This window comes from Argopecten irradians, chromosome 1 (genome assembly GCF_041381155.1).
Source record: "Argopecten irradians isolate NY chromosome 1, Ai_NY, whole genome shotgun sequence".
Classification (NCBI taxonomy): domain Eukaryota; kingdom Metazoa; phylum Mollusca; class Bivalvia; order Pectinida; family Pectinidae; genus Argopecten; species Argopecten irradians.
This window is the reverse complement of record NC_091134.1, coordinates 31,152,010-31,169,755: the sequence shown is the minus strand read 5'-3', so window position 1 is coordinate 31,169,755 and position 17,746 is coordinate 31,152,010. Positions and strand designations below refer to the sequence as shown.

Sequence of the window (17,746 nt, the reverse complement as noted above, 5' to 3'; positions counted from 1 at the left end):
GATGGCAGACGAACAGCCATCTTGGATACTAACAATTTAAGCTTTTTATTGCTCTTTATTTGAAAGTACTGCAGAAGGGAGTCATAAAACATAATTTCACTATTTTTCAGAATATTCTCATTCCAAATTAGTTTCACAAGTAGGTTCAAATATTCTGTAGTTTTGTAGGACACTCTGGTTCTGGATAGAAGTTATGATCAGAAAGAAAACAACAACAATTTGATCATCTTACAAGTTTTACTTTTGAGTATTTAGTCCTTTGTATACATGAACAGCAGTGCAAAATAAAGTATGCTACACACCGGCAGCAAAAGATGGGCTTTCATGCTAAGGGCAGACCACTCTTATTTTAGAATTTTAGTAGTCTTATAGACAAATGAAAATATGCTTCATAGTAGTTAATAAACAATTTAATTTTGAAATTCTCGTAACATTCTGTTTTATATTTAATCCTAGTCAGCGACAATCTTATTAATCTCCTGTATTTATATTATTAAAGACATTCTTTTCTAATTTCTGACCATAATTCAATGAATTGATAATATTGAATCATGTATTAATGAATGATTTTAATTAAAAAAAAACTTGTTAACTGTACTTAAGGAATTTACGGATGAATTAATATTTCCATTTTTATCCTGTTCATATGAAAATGCATTCAATTTTTTGTATTGACATCATGCTTTAAAAGGAAACGTGCATTTTGATTGGTACAAGTATGAGATAAATCATTAATATTTATTTTATCTGTATAATGAATATAAACACCTTTAGAAATATGGTCACTGGAAATGCAAATCAAGACTTGTATACCCACACATATAAGGTATGTAGGTATCTAGGAGTATAAACATGTGTACACATATGCCCTTTCTGTACCAACGGCTGTACCATTATGTACAAATACCTGTACAGGTACAACCTACAAAACACCTGCACAGGTATGGTATAAACATATATATACTACATGTACACATGTGTCATAGCTGTACAGATACCTGTACATGTACTTCTGTACATTTGTAAATTTCAGTGTATATTCACCTTGGTTTTTACTCAACTTAGAGATACAAATTATTTTTGTGTATTAGTTTGATTCATAACTAATTTCTTTGTTATATAGACTCAGGATTTCAACGATTATTTTATCATGATGGGGAAAAAATATTTTAAAATTACTTGGGAATGTGAGAAATAAATCTAACATTAGTAGAAAAAGCGGTAAAAATTCTGTACAATCCTATATATCTGGTATGAATGATTTTATACATAAAACTTCAATAGAAAAAAGTAACAATATATATGCATACATAACACATTGCAATTTTCAAACAAACACATATAAACTCTGCATGTAATAACAAAATGGTCGGATGGCTGATGAGGATGGGGGGTTTAAATGTACAAAAACATGAGAACATCTGATGTGCAGAATTCACATCTAATCATTCATTGAATTGGAATGTATGTCATGAAAGATGTTTAAAAATATCAACAGCAACTTTATAGAACATGTTAATTGAAAAAGAAAGGATAAAACAATATAGTTTCATGCATTTAGACATAACTTCTCAATTTTAATTCAATTTTACACACCACAAGTATCTTTTTTTTTTTAAGATACCAATAATGTATTAAATATGTATGATGAACAGAAAATAAGCAATAATGTAGTATTTATCTGTAAAAAAAAAATTATAATTGAAAAATATTTAAATAATACATGTATGTTATATGTTTATATATTTTCTCACTATCCTCAAATAATTGTTGCATGAAATTGTGTGAAAATAAAATGTTCTTCCTGCTTTAAAGTTGCACAAAGTGTTAAAAGACATTCCTTCGTTTTTTTGTCAGTAAAGTGTTGAAATTATTAACAAAATAAATAATTGAATTAATAATGGTTAATAAAAGGAGCAGAAATTGGACTAAACATTTTCAAACAATTATTTTTGATTTCTTGTGGTATTTGTGGTAACTATAGTGATATTTTGGGTCAATTTATGATTCATAAGGATTGGAGAAAAATACCTGATTTACCGATAGTTTCAGTTTGTTACCCAAATATATAAAAGTTTTGAAGAGTAAAAAATAAAGAAGAAAAGTCCTAATTTGGAATGTAGAATTAGTAACATCACACATTATCAGGATTTTAATGAAGGGCTGCTTTATAACACCATCCTACAAGATGTCAAGTTCTAGTTAACGTTTTCACCATTCAAACTTAAGAGGAATGTAACTGACATCTGCAGTGCGTGTTTAAGTCAAATTATGCAGGTAATTTTATAATGAAAGCGAAAACTCCCCAAACAAATGCAGCGACCATGAAACAATCATAAGTGTAATTCCAAAGGGAAATCATTTTTGATTAATTTAAACTTTGCAAAACAAAAATTTATCTCCTCTGAATGATTGGTAGCGACAGTTATCTGATTTAATACGTAATTTGTGTGGGAACGAACGCATAACATCATTACCAAAATAAAAACCTTCAAGGGAAGATAACTCTGCAAATACAGAAAACATGATTTGACTTAACAGGTTTTAAACGTCGTCTGTGATTGGATAAGCTAAACCAGAAGACTGCATGGTCTTGAGTCAGAGCATTATGATTTTTTGTTGTAAACAAAACAGGTAAATCAAACTGTATATGTTGAAGAAACTTAACAAAAGCAACAAAACTATTGCATAGATACCACTATGTATATATTAATATATTTTTGCAAAGTGTAATGTTCCTGTGAACAATATATAAATATATCACAGAGTCCGATTCTTTTGGAACCACAAATGAAGTCATGTGCTTCTTGTGGATTGTGTGTATCACTTTTAATGAAATAAGCTATCAGTATACAAAAAAGCATCAAGGTTCAGTAATCTTTACTATACACTTATACATTTTGTTTTGCTAATAAATACACATGTGAATTACTGCAATATAATATGAATTTCTTTGTTACAATTTGGTTGGTTACATAAATAAGCACTTTATGTTGATTTGGATTTCACTCTACTCTACTCTATATGGATATTTTTTTTTCTAAATCTTAAAACAATGTCTATTGTATGTACAAAAAGAAAGAAAAATTGACAGTTGCCCATGTAATTCAATGAACACTTTTATATAACATTTCTTTGATAGAGATGCATGCGATATATTTTAAAATTTGTACACTAACCCTGGCAACCATATACACTCATTAGTTACCATGGCAACTGTATGAAGCTGCAGGTTTTTATATTAATACTTTATATATTACACTCTTCTCATTATGCAGATTGTAAATTTATCTATTATTATTTACATATAAAATGAGATTCTATATCAACACTAATTTAAAGTGGAAAACAGCACCATAAACCATCAATTACAGGAAATTTATATAGATTATAGTTTGATATATAGAATTTAGGTCATTCGCTCAACTAAACTAAGTCATCTCTTCTATAAATACATATAACTATGACTTCAAAAACACTAAAATCGGATTTATTAACATTCAAAATATTTTCAGTTTTATCTTTGAAGCTACTTCAGGTGAGAAACTTTGGTTTATGTAACAATATTTATTACATAACCAGTGATTCTGGTGTCACGTTACAATGACTACTGGCAGTACAATGTTACACGGTCACCTTCTTCATCTTAAAATGGTGACTGCATATGTGTACACATCATGTCAGTCATTGAAAAGTAGTACCTAAAACATCCATCGGCTTTCTAACAAAGAACATTACATAACCAAAATTGCTTTTGATATAATTCACACTGCTTAAATTTTATTTTTGTATTATTTTTGATATTGATGATCATTTTAACATTTCTTTATTTTTTTTTTCTGAATATTCTGTAGCCTAATTTCTATCTGTAAATACAACAATACAAACATATAATTATAAATAACATTATGAACTATTTGATTACTTAACGAAACATTTTAGTGATTTCAGTACTTTGATTGTGATTTATGCAGCCTGCAGGTAACAGATGATTCAGGTAGTGCAGGCCATTATGAACAAAGGGAGACAACCCATTCTGCCTTCCTCAGATAACTATGGTAGGTGATAAAATTTACAACATCCCAGGTGAAAATAGGTACATTAGAACCATACACAATGAAACTCAAAATAAAAAAACTGAAAGAGGAAAAAAAAGAAGTTTCACATGAAAACTGGAGATCATGTTGCCACAAAATTACGTTGGTTAAAGTGATATGACATGATTTTACTAGGAGGTTAAATGAAAGTGCTTCCTACAAAACAGACTTTCTGTAGGAAAATATGTATACTTATGGATCTGCTAACTGGATAGTAATCATTCAGAACACTAACTAGTTCTATAGAGAAGGGATTGGACTCCCAAGTTCAGATTCATCAGACAGATTTAATGTGTGAATTTGATTACTTTGATTGTTGAAATTTTGGAGAAAAAATAATTTGACTTTTAGAATTGCTTATGATTGAGAGTCTATCAACATTTCTTAATAATCTGATAGCTTTCTAAATTACTGATTGGTGTCTTGGTAAATCTGAACATAAATAATGATGATGTATGAAAAAAGGTCAATTATATATTAAAACTTAATATAATACTTGGTACATGCATTTATATTGCACAAGACAATTCAAACAGTGAAAAAGAAGTGAAATTCAGAATAATGAATAAACCACTGAATTTGTTTATAGTCTTTTTTGTATAATTTCATATTGCACATGAGATACAAATGTGTTAAAATTAGAATATTCTTGCTAAGAATATAGAAATACAGAATCTTGAGCTTAGAATCTGTTGCAGAACTTCAAAACCAGTTTGGTCTTGAACAATGTAACAGATAAAATATGAATTCAAAGCTGACATGCAGATTAGATTGTGATGCTTAAATAACACACAAACATTCATGTATGTTACTTTGGACAAATTTGTAGATTTTGGATTGTACTATAAAAATTGAGATCATTTGTAATTTGACATGGATTATGATGACCACTCATGTATGAGGTGAAATTTACCATATATGCTAAAATAACATTTACTGAACATTTATTACACTGGTGAAACATACATATGAAGTTTACGGAATATCTAATATGTTTTTCAAGTCAAGATGGATGCAAATGACTGTTCAACATAGCATACTTTGTTCAGTATATGATACCAAAATTTCAATGAATTGTAATAATTAATAAAAGAATATCAATGTGAAATAAAATTTGAAGAATGAATATCACGTTAGATTGATCATATCATATATATATCAGAGATGAAAATTTATCATTTAAAATTAACCATACACAGAAATGAAATGAAGTTTCAAATGATTGTTAATCTTTATTTAATGTTAATGAGATTTTCCATACATATATGAGGGTGAGGCACCTAAAGTTTAATGTTATTTTAAATTAATTTCAGGCACTGTAGAAAAATGTCTTAAAGCTACTGAATTAAGTATATATATACTTACAACTAAAGTAAGTATGCTTACCACAGGCATATATATCTACATTACTTCCATATTTGGTAATGTGATTACTGCCAGTTACCATATTTGGTTAAAACAACACTATGCACTGTCATTATTATCACTTTGTGTTCCATGCCCATATTTGGTGGTAAATGTCTATAAGAGATTCTATATTTGGTAATGTTTTAATCTCTTGACAGAACCACACCATGCATCCATCCACACCATCACTTGTAGATTTCCTTATATGGCAATAACAGTATGTCTGCTTACATCAAATTTGATTGCCGAGCGGTCATCGCAATGTCACTGCAGCCCTTGCTCGACTGTTCAATCTAAGGAATCGTTACATAATACAACTCACAGGTCAAGGCCAGGCCATTCAATTATAACGAAAAGTTTTGTAAACAAATAATAATCCTTTCAATTATTTAACACCATTGTCAACATCGATATTCTAATATTTTCTCTTGTCCATATTTGGACGTAAGATTAAGGTGCCATCTATCCACGAATCAGGTCGGTCCAACATAGCCTGCCACATTGAAATCTCTTCACCTTTTGCATCATTCCAGTCAACAATTTTTCCAAAACTTCGTCCTGAAAATTGAAAAAAAAAAAAAATCAATGGTTTGTCAAATTGAAATGAATTCAAAATTACAAGATTTTGAAGTTAATTTGATATATTTTATTTACCATCCGACTCCAAAACTTCAAAGATTTTGTGGTAAATTTTTAAGGACTTTAAAGCCAATGAGTCTTTACCCCACATGCACCCTGAAATATTACGGGAGTTTTCCCCCAAAAATTTGACAATTGCATTCCTCCGGGAGTTTTCCCCCAAAAATTTGACAATTGCATTCCTCCTGATTTATAAAGTCATTAGAGGTAAAGGAGTTATGTTATACATATGTAGTAATCTAATGTGGAAATATTGATGAATTTTTTCTCCAAAAAATCAACCATTTTAGACTTAGCTTTTTGTAATAATTTTTAAGGCTGATAGGCTCTAAATAATTAAGCACCATTTGTGATGACATCAGCCAATGAGTTTAGCAATCCCCCATTGTACAACATTTTAAATATGCATAAATGCACAGATGTACTTGTACATTGGTATTCTACTGATACTAGATAAACATTGATTTCCAGGGGAGACTCTGTCTTCTAAGCTATCATCATATCAAGATGTATACTGTTATCTATCTAGTAATTATTCCATGAATGTTATTTGCATGAACTTGCCAAACCATGGTTTCTATAGTTGCTATTCTAATGATAAGTAAGGCAAGACATTCATTGGTGATACTTCATGCTCCGCCATATTTCATGGTGGGGACATACTAATCAATCTACATTGATATTAATTGGGCAGGTTCGTCTACCATTCATGTTAACTGTTTTGAATGAATATAACATACCTAGACCAAGGTTGAGTCGAACACCTCCCAGGAAATCGTTGCTGGAGATTTTATCATGGTCCCAGATAGTGAGTTCTAGGCCACGCTCCTTCAGGTCGTCCGGGTTAACATCATCAAACACAAACTTATAGTTCCACTGTGGGTTACAGTCTCTTTTTATCACAGGTGTCTTCTGTTTCAGCCCCTTACTCTTGTCTGGTAGTAGGTACCTGTATAAATAGGATGGAGTACAGATGAATCTCTAATAACTGGAACAACTTTGTCTAATTCAATCGTTTTGAAAAAATTCTTCATTTAAATAAAATAAAATGTACACTTATCTCAAATTCTCAGTATAACATGACCTTGATAACTTTGAGCTAACAAGAATCAAATCCAATATCCTAAATGGACCTGTTCATTCCACGTGTATATAGACATATAATCAAACATATTAACACCAGGGCCCAGTACCATAAAACTATTCTCAGACAGATTTTTTACTCAAGTATATGATTTTACATAGGCTTGAGTAAAACATTTGTCTGAAAAAAAATTATGGTGCGGGTCCAGTCCTCCAACTCTGGGTTTCAAATTTAAAACTCAGGTGGGGCAGTTGCCAAGTACTAACTAGAAATCAGTGGTTTTTCTACATGTACTTTGGCTTTACTCTTCCTAACCCTGGCTGTTAAAAGGATGTAAAGCAAAATAAACCCAGACCTCTGTGCCTTTAAAGTGTTTTGTCTGCTACTTATGACAAAGTCACTATTATATACATTATTGGCTGATAACTCACGCTTTACAGAACGGGTCAGAGAATCCATTAGAGCGGACCGCTGTGAGGTTTCTGGCCTCTTTAACCAGAACCTGTAACTGGTATGCAGACTGACCGTCTGGCAGTGCCTTCTTCCTCTTGGTCCTCGTTGGGGACATAAGAAGCTCCTTCACATTGTCCCTAGATACCAACCTTAGTGACAGGATCAGATCACCTTGGTACGTCAGCAGTGATGTGGTTTGTGTCTCCACCTGGTGATAAAAAATGTGGAGAGTAAGTTAGGTGTTACTGTGCTGACCAGGGTGGTCAAGCAGTTAAGGTATCATGGCATTCTTTAATTGACCCTCTACCTCTACACACAATTTACCTATCTACCAGTAGTCCTCTTTCTCTTGTTGGCGATGATCGATTGTTTATGATACCTGGTTATCTACCTGTACCTCTCACTATTGTAATTGCAAAAATTCATCATTGCAGTAATTTTCCAAAATTAATTTTGTTTTCAAATCATATTGTGCTAGATCAAGAATGTTTTAGCAGTAACTAGCCATGATATTAGCTTCACATTATCAAAATGTATTACATTCATCTCCTTAAAATACCAATTACTTCAAGCAATCACTAAACGTTTGGAAAATCAATTCAGCAATGGTACTGAGCTAGAACGAATATACGTACCCGGCCTACTATACCTTTCGGCCGGGTACGAATAGGTCCCTATGTGTCGTAGTGGAGCACTGCCTCCGAAAATCACTCGGGCATAATTATCTATACTTTTTTGTAGGTTTCCAATTATTTATGCGTATACATGCATTTACATATTATTTTTGTCCAAAACAAACATAACTATCCTTCTTAATATCTACCGTACCGCTCACAAGACGTCAAATTCACATTTTGTGGACTTGCCGTATAAATTCCCTTCAGAAAGACCTTCATATGTATTATGTAAAAATAATGCCTCGATGAGAATTTGATATTTTATGTGGTTCGGTTTCATTGCCTAGTAGGTAAGCGATATCAAACAAGTACAACAAAAATGCAAACAAACGTTTTATAATGGTTTGCATAATCATTACTTTGCTCCATTAGCAGTAATAGGCACCAATTGTAGCTCTAAAGACGACACCATTTTCTGTCAAAAAGTCTTTTGAGCTACAATATTGCAGCTAGTACTGAGCAAGTACTGTTTATCAACTTAGTAACACAAACTGCAGTAACTCAGTTGTTCAACTGTACTCTTACATAGCTCTAATAACACCTTTTCTGTTTGAAAATGATTAGAAGACATCTCCAAAAAGACCAAAAACAATGGATACAATACACATACACAGCTATTGTCCTTAGCAGACATTTCATACATTGCTATTGGTAAAATACTAACAGATTGCCACACCTACCAGGTACAATGCAATGACCAATGCAGAGAACTTGGGCCTCATAGCAGTTTCTATTACTTTGGTAATATCACCACACGTTTCCTAAGGCTATAAAAGGCCACAAATTCTTTCTGAGTCCAAACCTCATTTTATGTGTCTGCCTTGTCTAATCAATTATGATCTTCATTTCCCCTGTAGGTTAGCTTGGCAGGTTTTTTTTACTTCCAAGAAATTGTACCCCTACAGTATATCTGTTAAGTTTTAAGTGAGTTTCCCATCATCAATATTTCATGGCAGACTGACCCAGTTTAATGTCTCCATAAGTATGACATCGGTGAAATTTCTCATCGATGTAAGCGTGGGACAAGAATTATAATACTCAAACGGTGGGAATACTTCCAAGGGAAAAAAGAAAGTTTTTACAACAGAGATATTACCCCATTGAGAATCAGTGACGGCAGAAATGACCCCGACACATAATCATTCTCCTCAAAAACATGAACCCTGAACGTAAAGTTATAATTCTGGAACACGGCCTTTCAGAACCAACCAAAAACCTGTTTCTTTAATCCAGGTTGTTCTTGTTTAATCCAGAAACTACATGTAAATGTTTTATCACTAGAACTTGATTGGTCGAAAAGGTACAGAGACAATGAATGATAAATTAAAAAATGTACTTTTGTTGCTGTTGTCAGACAAAGACTTAAACACCATAGACACAAAGGTGTTAAACATGTAAAATGTCATTCTCTGTAGGCTTTGGTTTGGTTTGTTTAGTTTTACGTCCTATTAACAGCCAGGGTCATGTAAGGACGTGCCAGGTTTGTTGGTGGAGGAAAGCCGGAGTACCCGGAAAAAACCACCGGCCAGCGGTCAGTACCTGGCAACTGCCCCACATGGGATTCGAACCCGCATCCCAGAGGTACTGTAGGCAAATCGACTTGGTATGTCTATTGTCACAGATATTTGCGAGAACCTCTCAATTTTAGGTATTGTTCTAACCCATTTGGAGTATAACCATTATGATAGCAGCATTTCTGATCCCTGCTATTCTGCATGGTTATAGAAGATCTAATAACTATATAATTTTTTCAAACGTGGGTTTTTTTTTTGTTTTTTTTTTTAAGTAATTCATTTATAAGTTGAAAAATTACAGTGAAATATGAGAGAATGATCTTGAGAAGTCAAATAGAAGGCATTGATATAATTATAGAATGGGTGAAAAAGAAGCTGATCTAAGGCGAGTGTGAGGCTGTAAATTGTTATCGAATTCAGTGAAAAAGAGGCAGGGAAATGAAATAGAGGCTAGAAGTTTTAATAAAGGAGGCTCGTAAGTGAAAGTGAAGCTGTTATGTGAAAAAGAGGCTGGAAGTCAAAAAGAGGCTAGGATGTGAAAGAGAGACTAAAAAGTGATTAGAAGGCTGGGAAATGAAAGAGAGGTTGGGAAGAGAAAATAAAGAGAAACTGAGAAGATAAAAAAGAGATAAGAAGTGTTGAGAAGTTAAGGCAAAGTGGTAGATTAGTCTTAGCTGATATCTTACCCTTTCTTGTAAGGTGTACCATTTAGGTGCAGAGTCCCCGAAACGGAAGTAGTCAAAGTTAATGGATACTTCACCCAGGAAATCATTTCGCCCAAATCTGTCATTGTGCCACACGGTAACCCACAATATCCTATTCTCCACCTCACTCTTAGAGATCAGATACTGCAAGGCAAAAACCACATAACTCAAGACAGACGGCAACGTAAAAGTGTCGTGTTTGAACTTTTTTCTTCTATTTAAGTATAGATTTTGTACCGCAGTGGTTCAATAGCAGTAGTTATTGCCCAGACACAAGTTAATTGCATATTTTATCTGTCTGAAAAGCCCTTTCAAGAAATGTTTTGCTTTTCCATTACAGAAATTTCTAGCAGAAGTCATTACGTTGCAGACACATTTATAAAAACTATATTTGACAGAAATTATTTTTATTTGTTTTTCTAGACAAAAACGTCTGTCAAAGAACACTTACACGCAAAGTTTCATCAAATATTGGACTAAGAGTATTTTTCTTAACTCTAGTTTTCCTTTTCCCACCACGCGTCTTGTCTGGAAGTAAGTACGTCTTTACATACCTGTGGAAAAAAAAAAGTATTTAGTAATGAAGTTTTTTTTTAAAGTTATATCTATATATAATTAATGATGCTTCATCGCTGACAAATGGTATTTTTTCACTATCAAAAACAGGAGCAGACGATTTAGTATTTTTCTTCAATTACAAAAGTTATTTACTTTACACTATTACCACCATTGAAAAGTTTGAGCTTCTTATTTTACTTCAAGATAAAAATATTAAAAACAATTAATTGCTTCCCGAAAAAATTCTGTGGCACTTTGTCCTAAATGGAATGGAGTACTGATTCCACATGCACCGAAAGCAAAATAAACCATCTTATATTTATTTCAGTGTTAATTAGACATAAATATACACTATTAAACACCAATTATTGTACAAATGATGTGTATCATTTTTGCTCTGTCGGCAATGGATTATCTTTACAGAAGTCTTTAAAATTTGCCATGTCGCTGGTATTTTGAAGTGATATTTCTGCAGTCTTAAAGGACATGAAATTTAGATATATATGTATAATATGATTAATTTTTTAGCTGTATCTCCCAACACAATATAGCTAAATCTCAACAAATTAAAAGTTTTATGGTAAAATAGATTTTTTTTATCTGCAATAATTACCAGCTTCGTGGTATCACATGTCTACAAAATACTTTGAACTGTCATGCATTTATTACTAGTGAAATATAACTGATATCATAAACAAGTTGGATTACTCTGCAAAATCAGAGTTTCAACTCAGGTTCTAGAGCAGATAATTACTTAAAGAGATATAATGCTGTAATTATGACGGGTGTTAATTCTATTGATCAACTGAAAATTTAATTTCACCAAGAGCTACTTCAGTAATTGACCTAATTAGTTGCTCCCTATGAGACGTTAGATTCAGACACAGGTGACATATATATATATATACCACTGACCTAGAGAAGGTGTTGTACCTTAGGTTTACCTCACTATACATCACGTGACTATCAATGAAGGCTCGTTCATTGGGTGCTGTTAATTGACAATTTTGTGCGATGATTCGAGGGATTTGATGGTGCTTCATCTGAAGGTATCACCTAGCATCCCATCAAGATATAGTTTCATAAACATTCCCTAACTTAATTTAAGGATTCCTTAATTCACTATTCCCCATAGGTCAGCATTACAGATGTTAAGGAAAACTCTAACTTAAATATTTTTCCTTAAAATCTGTAAAGCTTTTCTATGGAGAATTTTAAGGTAAGGAATTCCTTAAAGTTAAGTAATGTTCATGAAAAAGGTAGGGTCCAGAGGCAGAACTAATGTGAGATAGATTAAAACCTGTCTTAGCAGCCACCTCTGTATGAAGACCACCTGCTTAATACGACCGCCTTTCTTGGTGCCTACGTTAGCAATTTCAACACAATTTTAACATTTCCTCTGTCCCTTTGGTGGTCTCTATAGACACCTTTTACTGTATTATAAGGGGGCCTAATTAGGTGAAAACAAATCTTAGTGCAAGGTAAAAGGTACTTTTGCCTCATGACACTAATGTGTGTAGCCACTGAAAAGCCATTATTCTATCATGTGATGCATAGAACAATACATGTGTCAGGACGTATTTTACGTACGGATCAGACCGGTGTCGTTTAGGGTCTGCAGGTGCGAGGTCCTTGCATTGTCGGATGGCTATCTCTAGTGATCCTGTCCGGTAGTTATAGTCAAGGCCAAACTGGATCTCACCAGTTACCGGAACCTTCCCATAATTCACTCCACCAGCATCGCTGTAGAAACTGGCTATACTCTCTCGACTGTCCTGAAAAACACAATGTGGAGGCATTGAGTAGAGCTGTGTGTGAATTATACTGTATATTGGTCTGTAGACTTTAACACAGTTTTCCTCCCAAAGGGTTAGTGACTATATAAAAATACCAGAAGTCTATAGACTAAAATGACGAATGGTCATACTCACAAATAGTATGCTTTTCTTTGGAGGGATAATTTCCATATGAACCAGGTTCCAGGATTATGAAACAGTCTTAGACCTAAGCTTTTGTTTAGCCAATCAAAAAGCTTACATAATCTTGTCTGTGATATGCCAAGTCGAAAGTATAGATAATTTAGACTGAAGAGACTGTTTCATGATCGGAGGGCCATGTTTTGACTGGCACTGGATGTTCATAAACATGGTTACTTAGATGTTTGATTTGTTTGAGATTACCAACTGTCAGAGGACAGCTATTTTATGACCTAGACGCAAGCCTTAATGCTCCAAATGCAAATGTATCTGAAGTCACCAAATGGAGAAAATCTACTTACAGGCACAACTGACGGAAGGATGTGAAAATTCTCCCAATGGACTACTCCCAAAGGAAGTCTCCAATCGAGACGGACTTACAATGGACAGGAGATTGTCGTGACAACTGTCATAGGAACTCTCCAAATGGAGACTGAATACTAACAACTACAGTTGACAGGTTTCCACGACAACTGCCAACTCTCCAAATGGATATGGAATAATTAAAGCTACAGTTGACAGGAAGTTTTCATGACAACTGCCATAAAAGTTACAGTGGAAAGGAGTTTATTTGGTTGTCATACTAACTGCGATGGGAACTTTCGAAATGGAGATCTCGACCTACTACTTAAAACTATAGTGGACAGGAAGTTGTCGTAACAACTACCATAGGAACTCTCGAAATGGAAACGAAATATTTAAAAGCCACTGCGGACATATGGTTGTCATGACAACTGCCATAGGAACTCTCTAAATGGAGACTTATAACTTACAGCTACAGTGGACAGGAGGTTTCCACGACTACTGCCATATGAACTCAGGGTAGAAGCTTTGTGGCTGGCTACTAACTCATCTATATCAGCCTCACTGTCGTCTTCCTTCTGCAAAAGCCAAATGGAGGATCAAGCAAAAGGAGTAAAAAGCAAACTAAGAGGTGACAATTTGACATATTTTCAATATTTTGAATTGAAGATTTAATCTAAATATTTGTTTCTGTTGCCCCAGTAACGATCCTCTTAGATTACCATCCTAGTCACACTGTTCCCCTCCATCACGGAATAACCGAGCCAATTATATGGAAAAATCTGGTGAATCATGGATACAAAGAGCTTTCATTGTGGTTTGTCATTTAAAAGTCTGAATTCTATTTAAGACCTTTAAAGTTTTTCAGAAAGTATGAGTTATTAAGGACAAGATAAACATTTGTACAGTTTTGACTTTTCTATCCAATGCCATACTTATTTTATATACTCCAAATACACATCTTGCTGGGAAATCCAATTTGATTTCTGATTGATAATCTGTCTATTCTAACAGAATATATTTACAGTGAAGGCTGCTGAAACGAAACCTGTTTGTAGGAAATTGATTATCTTGGGGGGATGCAGCGTAATTTAAATGCTATTAAATTCCACAGAAGCGTTTGTCAAAGACAACGATGACTATCGTTAATGGAGTTTTTGGTTGGATGAGAAACGGCTGATGGAAACAGATGCTGCCAATGTTTCTAAACTTCACAAACAAAACAAGATTGTGGCCTAGAATGGTAAAAAAGGCACATTGACCCAGGCAGAAGATACTTAGTCCCGAGTCTAATACATCACGGTGATATTATTGTCACATGACAGGAGTTTAAAGCCAGTTGTATTAGATGATCAGTAATCTGTAGACCTGCGACGCTAGACGGTCAAACATTGGCATTTGTCATGTTTGGTTGGGTTTTTTTTGGTCATGTTTGGTTGGTTTTTTTTTTTTTTTTTTTTTTTTGCAGATTGTGATGTCTCTGATAAATTCTCTACTTTGACTATGACATAAATGTGTAAAAATAAGTACTGGTATTTTCAGTAAAACATGTTTATAACGAACACGCTTACAGCGAATTCATGGTTATAACATAGTATTTGTTGTACCACGTCCCAGTTTCTATGATATATTTATATTTGTACAACAAACTATGATTGTAACGAAGCGATTTCATTGGTCCCACGAGGTTCATTATAACCCTGTTTTACTGTATATCTATAAGCAGTGTCCAAGGAGATAAAAAGTTAATTTTGATTTAACCCACAGGAAATGAAGGTAAAATTAAATACTGTTGCAGCAGCTAACGTCTTTTAAACAGATTTGGGTCCATTATCAAATATGAACCATGTTTTTGGCAATAGCAAAACCAGAGTTTCAAGAAAAAATCATGAACCTACACCCAATACATCACAGTTGACTCATATAGAAACCTATGATCAAACATACTTTAAACACTCTATGCTCTAGAGGTAATTATGGGTTATCTCATTATCATAAAATGGTTATTAACTTAATTAACCAAAGGAGACTTGACTATAAGTCCATGGGCGGGCAACATTTTTATCATAAGATACCATCAAAGTTGAAAAAATTGTTAAGAAATTGATAATTGAGACAAATTCTGTATGTAAAGGGTTTATTTAGCAGATAAATACAGTATTTGCCTTACAGCCTAAATGAATTTGTACAAATTATATATATTTGTATACATCACAGTCGTACAGAATATCTGATTACTAACAAGTCTTCTCCGTAAGGAGGATTTGGGAGCACTTTGTAGTGGAATCCCTGACAGGTCTGTCAGAGCTGCGTATGTTATCATTGTAATAATCGAATTACGCTATTGATGAAAATATCCAGACAAACAGATAGATATTATCTGTCTGTGGTTTTATTCCCTATCTACGTTTCGTCTATATCTGCCTGGAATGAATAAAGATCAGAAAATAGGTATCGACAGCCTAATTTTAGTGAATATAAGGGTTGTGATAAATTGGAATTCAAATTAACCAGTAATGAAACTACGGAATAAGAAAAGAATCAATATATATTTGTACTTAACAAACATAAACATGTATGAAAGTTTTCACTGTAAAACTGCAACGTAACATTACATAATTCTTCCATGTTAACATTAGAGAACCTTGATCTTTTACCTGCTCTAAAAATACGCTCAAGGTTATGTATAAAAAAAAGCCAATTTATTCAATTAAGCTGTTGTTTCATGATTTTGCATGTGTTGAAAGACAGTTCTACACATTTTTCTTGGGACTTTATCTGTGTTCGTTTGCTAGTGTAAGTTTGCGGTTTGGTAGCACATCTCCCCAAGGACACATTCTGGTCAATCTCACGTTAACTTATTGAGCATAGTGGCCTATTGAAGTCGATGGTGAGGTAGGGAAGAGACGCCATGTCAGGATATCAGACACGTCTACAAGACACGTCTAAATAGATCTACACCGATTTGCTTCAAGCATACTCTCATCTTACGCCTGGCTTTAAACTTTGGGTGTCGAAAAACTATATTATCATCTATGTTTACTGTATCAAGCTCTTTAATGTATTCAATATCTAAGTATTGAATGTTTGGGGAAATACTATCAAGCGGAGCAGAAAACAATTTGTGACAATATGTTATAGTATCTTAGTAAAACAACATTTTTTATGACTCTTGCAGAGCCCTATCCTCATCATCAGCATCTAGGCCCAAATGTGTAAGTGAAATAATTAATAGTAAGAACACAAATCTATAGAAAATAGTAAAAGATTGTATAATATTTATCTATAAACTGACAGCTAATGAACGTGTCAACTACCATGGTCATATCACCCATTATAACCCTTCCCCCCATTAGAGAGAGTGGCAACCAAATGACAAAGGCCATTTTTGAAAAGGAAATTTTGTATTTGTAATCAATTTTAACAACACACACTCCAATCACCCATGCATACACATGTTTATCTTTATCTTCATCGTGACATTTCAGTTGGTATCCATGGCAACCAAATAGCATTACCTATGCCAACCTGAAAATTACGCCTTTATAGAAATATTCATTTTAGTGATGCAATTTCTAAATTATGACCAATCATAAACCTCCTTTATGTTTCTATGGTAATGGTTATTGAAATATATCTGAATTATCAAATTATCAACATAAATAAACTATACACCTATTGATCTAGCGTGAATCAAGTTGATCGATAGATTGATTAGTTTCATGGCTATTTTACAAAACCTGTATATAATAAGCTGGTAACCATGGCAACCTATTTACAGGGAAAAAAGTCTTCATGCATATTAGTACACATGATCCCTTCTTAATTCCTTTGAATTTTCAAGAAAATTGGTTCAATAATTTGAAAGGAAATGTCTGGACAAGTATGAGTTAACTACCCATTACACAAAACTTGTCTATTGCCCTTGTTACCATGGCAATCAACATTTCAAGGTAAAGTAATTCCCATGGTCTTGTACAGGTTAACAAGGATCTTATTATTCCTGTAAAACAATAGAGTTTTGTGACAATCAATTGATAATTTGTTTAAAAGTTGTTCAGATGAAATTTGGCCCTGTGAACCCTTGGCAGTGAGTTTGAGTGTGAATGCCATTGCTCAGGGAACTTGAAATGATGTTAAATACTGAAAAAAACTGACAGTTATTGAAAAATAAAGATAAACAAAGGCTTAGCCTTAAGTGTTTATTCTAATTACTATCACAGTCATTACAAAAAGGTTTTAAGATTTTCCCATCCAGATTGCCAGATTGCCACTGTCAATGGCACTGGAGATAAGGCAATGGAACCCACTATCCACTAACAAGATAAAATGTA

General features: G+C 33.4%; 1 protein-coding gene across 3 annotated transcripts in view; it reads right to left on the bottom strand.

Annotated features, from left to right (window-relative positions):
* Positions 1-218: 218 nt before the first annotated feature.
* Positions 219-17,746, bottom strand: part of LOC138323906 (uncharacterized) — a 110,844-nt gene continuing 93,316 nt past the window's right edge. For all 3 annotated transcript variants that reach the window (XM_069268846.1, XM_069268838.1, XM_069268855.1), the window contains 7 exons: positions 13,883-13,990; positions 12,724-12,908; positions 11,027-11,129; positions 10,558-10,719; positions 7,659-7,888; positions 6,884-7,092; positions 219-6,062 (listed from right to left, as the gene is read on the bottom strand). In XM_069268846.1, the coding sequence (XP_069124947.1) occupies positions 5,920-6,062; positions 6,884-7,092; positions 7,659-7,888; positions 10,558-10,719; positions 11,027-11,129; positions 12,724-12,908; positions 13,883-13,990 (1,140 nt within the window). In that variant the 3' untranslated portion in view covers positions 219-5,919. The remainder of the gene's footprint in view (positions 6,063-6,883; positions 7,093-7,658; positions 7,889-10,557; positions 10,720-11,026; positions 11,130-12,723; positions 12,909-13,882; positions 13,991-17,746) is intronic.